Source organism: Lactuca serriola, chromosome 2 (genome assembly GCF_051521515.1).
Source record: "Lactuca serriola cultivar US96UC23 chromosome 2, Lser_US96UC23_V15, whole genome shotgun sequence".
Classification (NCBI taxonomy): Eukaryota; Viridiplantae; Streptophyta; class Magnoliopsida; order Asterales; family Asteraceae; genus Lactuca; species Lactuca serriola.
In genome coordinates, this window is record NC_136409.1 from 52002028 (window position 1) to 52010482 (window position 8455).

Sequence of the window (8455 nt, forward strand, 5' to 3'; positions counted from 1 at the left end):
GGCGGACTAGTCACACAGTAGACCCGAAGTGCATGGCTGTTCTGTGATCGGATATGATATGGCATGTTATGCGTGTATGGTATATGTGGTTGGTATTTTGGGGATATCTCACTAAGCTTTCGGGCTTACAGTTGTGTTTTTATGTTTTTCAAGTTCTTTAGGAGACCGTGGCAAGGCAAAGGCATGATCGCACCGATCCTCATGTTTATGTTGTGATGAGATTCTGGGAATACTTTAAATAAATTGTATTGAAAACCTTTTTGTAATAACTTAAATGGAAATCGGGTTGTTTTTGAAAATTTTAAACTGGTTGGAATTTTTGGTCGTTACACTATCCTACCCTTCCGATGACTCTATGGTCCAAACATCGACTAACCCTAAAAGTCAACGAAGTCAACGGTCAACCTTGACCAAACTCGCCGAGTGTACAACTGTGAGTCGGCGAGTCCACACGTTTTCTTCACTCTCCTAGTCCTCCTTCGACTTACTGAGTCAATCCTCAACTCTGCAAATCATCACAAATCACAATCTGTGAAGTGTCCTGACCCAACTCGCCGAGTCCGGCTCCTGACTCGGTGAGTACCATCGTACACTCTGTCCTCTAGATTCCCTCTGACTCATCGAGTCACTTCCCTAACTCAGTGAGTCACCAACGGTGTGATTATCGGGAAAACCCTCGTCCTACTCGCCGAGTCGGCTATAGGACTCAGCGAGTTCATGCCATGCTCAAGTTGAACTGACCTCCTGAGGTCAGATCCGCTCCTCTAAACCGTAGATCTAGCTTCCCAAAGCATTATAATCACGTAAAGCTAACATCTTGGTGCTCATGCAAAGGCTCAAAGGCCGTATTTGAAGATATGACCTCTAAAATGACATCCAAAGCTCATAACCCCCATTAACACTCATAAAGCTCAAAGGAAAAGGGTCTCTGGACCTCTTTGGGTCTAGATCTACAGCACCAACACGAGAGGGGACCAATTACTCCATATAACCATCCTCTAAAGGGGCTAAAAAGCCCTAACTCTAAGAATTACACCATAAACTGAAGAAGAGTCGAATGAATACCTCAAAATGAAGTCTCTTAGCCCTAGAATCACTGGATTAGCACCCTCTTTAGCCTCCAATTGTCTTGGTCCTCTTCTATTTGCAAAAACACTAACAATGATCAAGAAATGACTCCTTTCCTCTCACAAACGCTCTAGCTCAGTTAGGGTTTCTCTCTGGGGTCTGGTAGCCGCAAATGACGGCCATAAGGCCCCTTAAATAGGCCCTAAACCCGAGGAATTAGGGTTTCATTAAACAGCGTGGACTCGCCGAGTCCAGTCATCCACCCGGATAATGAAAAGCGTCTCTACTCGGCGAGTCTACACATCAACTCGCCGAGTTCTTCCACAAAACCTGAAATCTAACGAATAAATATAATACCTGAAATTCCGGATGTTACATAATAGATGCGGCTGAACCTAGTTAAAATTTTATGGAATCAAAAATTAGGGCACACTATGTATGTGAGTGTTTGTTCGTGTATGGTGTAAGAGGGATTTAAACACTCGTTTTTCATTGGTTGTAAGCAAGTCACATGGATCACCAAAAGTATAATCCTCACCGTCCAATGAATATCAAATGCTCCAGATTTTGTTTCGTTGACTTTTAAGACGATTGTCTTAAATTTTTTTGGGCCCACATTTATAAACTCTTTATAGGATGGTATATATATATATATATATATATATATATATATATATATATATATATACAGAGAGAGAGAGAGAGAGAGAGAAAGAAAGAAAGAGTCAAGATCAAATAAGAAGAAAATTTTTGGTAGGAAGGTAAGAAGTTTTTTTTTTCTACATATTTTTTTAGCGAACAAACAAAATGAATCGTCACATGATTTATTTGTAAGATGATTCACAAGAAAAAATTCTCAAAAAAACATGTTGATGATTCATTTATACAATGATTTTGTTGTTATTCACTAAAATTGTCATAAAAATGAATATTTTCTTAATTTACTTAAAAATGAATAATGAAGATTTTTTTTGTGAAACTTTTTTCTTATGAATCATCTAGTGATTCATTTATTTTGTTCCCCAAAAAAATATGTAAAAAAGAAACTTCTTACCTTCTTACAAAAAAATATTTTTACCGGATTTATATATATATATATATATATATATATACTAACATTTATTTAACATATTTATAATGTTTTAAACTAAATTAATGTAACAATTATTAATTTAAAGTTACAAGCAAGAATATTTTTTTTAAATAACATATATTTATCAATATTAAAATTTTATCTGTACAACATGCAACATTTTGCCTAGTAATATTAATAATAAGAACTCAACGAAGTGAATCCATGAATTTGAATGATAATAACTTTCATCATTCTTCAATTATCATTATCTGAATTAGTGAATCCTAATTATTTACAAATAAATAAATAAATAAATAACAATCAGTCCTGTTTGGGTTTATTTTCTTAAAATGCAAAGCATTTACATTTACCCCAGACTAGAAATTTATTTAGTCTTATTGTATGAGATTTATTATTGATGTATCTTTGCTACGCGCACCAAATTTAAAAAATAAAAACTAATCTTGTCTTACTCCCAAGGTGCTTCAAGACTTAGTTTTGCAAACTTCTTGTCTTTCACACTTGTTACACTAGATTGATTAAGAGTAGATTAGGGTTCATACAAAGTTATAATATAGTTGGCATTGGTGGTGGTTGGATGAATTGATGTTCGATGGTCTCTTGAGGAGCTACATAAGGGTTCCAACAACATAAGGAAGACGTTATTTCAAACCGAAAGCAATGGTATCATCGTCCCATAACAATGGTCGACATTGGCGATCTCTTGATTTTGTCCAATAGTAAAGCATTAAAGGATGGTCGAATGTCTGATGGTCTCTTGATAGTTGAGAGTTCTATCCTGAATGGAGGCGACCCCTTAAGGGTGCGTGAGTTGGGACAAGGATAACTTATTTCAAAACTTCATGAACAGTTTCCAAAATTTTTAAAATATGATTTTGATCTCATATATATTGCACATGTTGTGATTTAACGGATCAAAATTAATTGAAGAAACCAAAAAGACTGTGTGTAAAATTTTCTAAACCAAAAGAATCTTAATGAGACAAAAAAAAAAGTTAAAATGAAACTAATATATGATTTAGCCTAGGCCTGACAATCGTGTTCAGGTTGGTGGGTCGCGAGATTGACAGGTTGGCAAGTCAAAATACATCAATCCGAACACGATCCATTTAACTATACATGTCATGAGTTAGCGGGTCATGGGTTGGCGGGTTCAGAACATAAATCCATATACGACCCGTCAACCCTCTTATTTATACGACTTCACAGATTGGGGGTTCGTAGGTCAGATTCTATAAATAAAATAAATAATTAATCATACATAAATTCTAGATGCAATAAAAATTAAATACATTCATAGAAACATATTTAAACTATAACATTAATACAAATATAAATAAATTTAAGTGTTAATGTAATAGCCACATTAATACAAACATTAATCCTACATTCCTACAAATAATACTTAACACGTTTAAAAAATATATAATTTTTTTTATTATAGTTCTAAACGGATCGGTAGATCAATCTGCATGTTTTTTTTTTGAAAAACTCATATATGTTGGTTTATCAATGTCCATGTTTTTTTGACAAACTCATATATAACCTGTTTAATAAAAGGTGACGAATCGAAAACTCAACTCAAATTCATTTATTTCGTATAATGTGGTGGATTATATTGTATATCGCATTGAAAATGGTAAAGCCTAATTTAACCTTGGTTGGAGATGCCAAATACATTTGGGAAAATTACTTAGGAGGGTAACTACCTCTTATCCGTGTTCACATATTGACAACTTCTTATTTTTTGTACATAAGAAAGCAACTAACTTGTTTTAACTGTGTAACATCACAGAAATCATGACCAAAATTTTGTTTTTAATTTAATACTAAAACCATAATTGTCAAAATATTAATTTAATACTCCGACATCAGGCCCCGCCCAACATCAGCCCCCGCTTAGCATCGAGCCTCGCTCGGTATACAAATCTGTCTCTCTTAGGCCCTGCCTGTCTCCGGGACCTCCCCGCTAAACACATACAATCACATAACATGCTAACACATAAAGAAACATATTCTATTGTATCTCTGTCCTAAGAAACATACTCTGCTAATAATGAGATACAGAACTTCGTCCGTACTCAGCTAGTTCCAACCAGGGCTTCATCAGTGCAAGGTGGGTCTCCTCACTGTGTGAATGGGTCTAAGGCCACAATGATAGCCCATGTACTCTATGAGTAGGAAGACCCGGGGGTTAGCCCTAGGCATTGTAAGCTAATGTGTTATTCCAGACCAATGTCCGATGTCGGGCAGGTGCCCGAGGAATGTTTGCATGTTAGATTATACATGTTGTCTGTGTGATACTTGTATGTGCCTGGTAGGGAGGTGAGTGTGGGCGAGGTCCCGTATCTCATCACTAGCTGAGTACGGACGATGTTCCGTATCTCATTATTAGCATAGTATGTTTCTTAGGACAGGGATACAGTAGAGTATGTTTTTTTATGTGTTAGTATATTATATGATTGTATGTGTTTAACGGGCGGAGCCCGAAGACAGACGGAGCCTAAGAGAGACAGATATGAATACCGAATGGGGCTCGATGCCAGGCGAGGCCTGATGTCGGGCGGGGCCCGATGCCGGAGTATTAAATTAATGGTTAGACAATTATGGTTTTAGTATAAATTAAAAACGAAATTTTTGGTCATAATTTCTGAAATGTTACATAGTTAAAACAAATTAGTTGCTTTCTTATATATAAAAAATAAATACATAAACACAGATAAAAGGCACTTACCTTACTGAATCATTTTCCAAATACATTTCAAAAACAACCTCACATGAGGCTACCTACTACCTCCCTTTGGAATAGCGCCTGTTTTGTCTTTTAACATGTATCATGTGACCAACATACATACGCCCAAAAGACTAAACTGCCCACTCCACTCCCTAATGGTAATATCTACGGATACATCAAACCAAGCCGAAAACACGAAAATGGAAACCCCTGATGCAGAAACACCGCCGCCCACCGGCAACGCCGCTAGGCTGGCAATCATGGAGCTAGCAAACATGATCAGCGTCCCTATGTCGCTCAACGCGGTGGTTCGCCTGAACGTCGCTGACGCCATATGGCAAAACGGCTCAAACAAACCCCTATCCGCCGCAGAGATTATCCCTCTTATTCTACCTTCCGGCGCCGGAGATCCCGAAAACCTGCAGCGTATCCTCCGCATGCTCACTAGCTATGGTGTTTTTAACGAACACATCATCTCCGGTGATACCTTACAACGAAGGTATTTTATCAAATTTTATCAAATTCATATAATCAGTTTCTCGTATGATCTTGTTAATTATGATGTGATTAAGTTCCTCTACTTACTGGATTCGTATGCCTGATTAAAGATACTCATTGACGGAGATAGGGAAGACGCTAGTGACAGATGAAAACGGACTGTCGTATGGGGCCTACGTTCTGCAACACCACCAGGAGGAGCTGATGAAGGCGTGGGGGGTGGTGCATGAGGCGGTGGTGGATTCGTCGACGGAGCCTTTCGTGAAGGCGAACGGCGGTGAGACGGCGTATGGCCTCTACGGGAAGAAACCGGAGATGAATGATCTGATGTTGAAGGCAATGTCGGGAGTCACAGTGCCGTTTATGAAGGTAGTTCTTGAAGGGTACGACGGCTTTAATGGTGTTGAACGGTTGGTGGATGTGGGTGGCAGCGCCGGCGATTGTTTGAGGATGATTTTGCAGAAACATTCGCATATTAAAGAAGGTGTTAACTTCGATTTGCCTGAAGTTGTTGCAAAAGCTCCTAAAATTGACGGTTAGTTGTAATTCTTGACTTTTTGTAAAATGAAGTTCTCACACATGAAAACACATAGTGTAATAGTGTATGTGTACTACTTATGATGCATAAAGTACATGTTGGATACAAGTGGTGTTGGTATATAAGGGTAGTATTGTCTTTTTGTGTATGTTGGATACAAGTCGTGTTGGTTTCTAAGGGTAGTATTGTCTTTTTGTGCAGGAGTGAGTCATGTTGGTGGTGATATGTTTGATTCAATTCCAAATGGTGATGCAATCTTTATGAAGGTAAATTAATTTTTAAATGGCGTAAAATATAATAAAGTCGTGCGTTTTGTGATCTATTTTAAAACTATTATTTGATATTGATTAATTAGAATTAAATTATATTTTAATATAAAAAATAATTAGACATGGTCCAAAGAGTGTTGTCTGAATGACACGTTTGATCTAATTATTGAAATTTTATTTTCTAAACGCTTTACAAACGTATCTATTACTTTATTTTTAAAATTAAAATCTATGATTTTTGTCTTATGTTATTTTTATTTTATTAATGATTTGAATCTTAACCTTTGGTTGAGGTATCTATCCAATGGTGTACCTTTTTTTAACAATAAAAACGCAATCTATAACTTTTTTTAATGTTTGGAACAAGTATATATTTATGTCGAAAACACATAAACTATTTGTGTAATTTACTCTCATATAAATTTGTTACGTATTATAGATTTTTAATGCGACCCAAGTTACCAAAATTTATCATCATTAGGAAATTAGTTATTTTGTTTTTTATATACCTGAATTATCCGAGACTATATTTAACACATTTTTATTTCTTTCGTTTTATGTACTTGGATAAATGATTTTTTTTTTGTTACGTGTCACATTCTCATTCTATTGGTCTAATGTTATTTTGTAATTATTTTGAATTAATTCCTTTTTAAAATGTCATTTTATGGGTTTCGTATTTTAATAAATTACACATAATAATACTTTAATGTAATAATTACAATAAATATAGTAATAAATAAATATCAATTTCATTAATGGACTTACTTTTTTATTTTAAAATTCTCGGATTAAAGTTTATTAGTTTATTTTGTTTATTTATTAAATTTAAAAAATAAAAAATCAATTTTAATAATTCATTATTTTTCTTATTTTCATATAAATCTAAAACTCTCAAATATTTAGGCCTTCATATATTTTTTTTAATTAACCCATGTAATACTTGGGTCTTACATCTAATACGTGAACATATATTTATCGATTAATTATATTTATTTTTGGATTAAATTTAATTGATCATAAATTAGACTTTACTTTTATTTAGAGAACAATATATATATATATATATATATATATATATATATATATATATATATATATATATATATATATATATATATATATAAAAGGTTCCACAATGTAAAATATTATTATATTATTCTAATAAATTTTAGAATAAAAGTTGAATATAAATTGCGAAAGAAAAGGATTTTTTATAACTAAAGCTTGTGGAGGATTGTATCTATCCCCAATATGCAGTCTAAAACATATAAAATATTAAAAAACTACATTGTTGTAAGGAAGGCTTTTCGCCCATAAAATGAATAAAATTCTCTTCATACAGGCTAAGAAAAAGGATAAAGAAGTAATGTTATTTTAGATTATCGATTTTATTGTATCAAAAATAATCAATTATTCCACCCCAACCGATAAAAGTAATTCATGAATTTGTCGATTTTGTGATGTTCAGTGGATTCTAACGACATGGACAGACGATGAAGTGAAAGCTATCATGACTAACTGTTTTAAAGCAATCCCAATTGGAGGAAAGTTGATTGCTTGTGAACCAGTGTTACCTGATGAGACCAACGACAGTCATCGCACACGAGCCTTGCTTGAAGGTGACATCTTTGTCATGACAATTTATCGTGCCAAGGGTAAACATCGGACTGAAGAGGAGTATTGTCAACTTGGCAAATCAGCTGGGTTCAAAAGTTTTCGAGCTGTTTATATCGATCATTTCTATACGCTTCTTGAATTTGGAAAATGATCTAACTTTCATTTTACTTGAAACTGGACCCAAGTTATACGGATGATAAAATAATTCTAGCAATGTAATTTGAAAAGACGAAGCAATATGGGTTCGTTTGAGAACCGTTGGTTTATTGAGAACTACATGGAAACGTAGATCTTGTTTGTTTCATGAGTTAAATCTTTATTTATAGGGGTGCTTTTTAGTTTATGCTCGAGGGGTAAACCTCCTATTTCCCTAAAACCGAAGGACGTGGTGAGAGCCTCGAATTGCAAATCTATAAATCACAAATCCTTGGTCAGAAGGTGCAATGACAAATTTAACGACGAGGAAAGATTTTCTTCTATATGTAGTTGTTATTGATCGAGAATATGAAATGAAATCAGAGTATGAATTGATTCAGGAACACTAAAGTAAATATAATCTGGTTGGTTCGATTAAAACTTCTGAGATATACAAGAGAAAGTTTAGAGTAAGAACAACCAAGGCTCAAAAGTTA

General features: G+C 34.6%; 1 protein-coding gene across 1 annotated transcript; it reads left to right on the forward strand.

The window, feature by feature from the left end:
* Window positions 1–4975: 4975 nt before the first annotated feature.
* On the forward strand, window positions 4976–8127 carry LOC145086239 (O-methyltransferase family protein). The gene is made up of 4 exons (XM_079023987.1): window positions 4976–5397; window positions 5507–5931; window positions 6136–6200; window positions 7675–8127. Exons 1-4 carry the CDS (start codon window positions 4994–4996, stop codon window positions 7972–7974), a joined length of 1194 nt encoding a protein of 397 aa, XP_078880113.1. The 5' UTR covers window positions 4976–4993; the 3' UTR covers window positions 7975–8127.
* The last annotated feature ends 328 nt before the right edge of the window (window positions 8128–8455 follow it).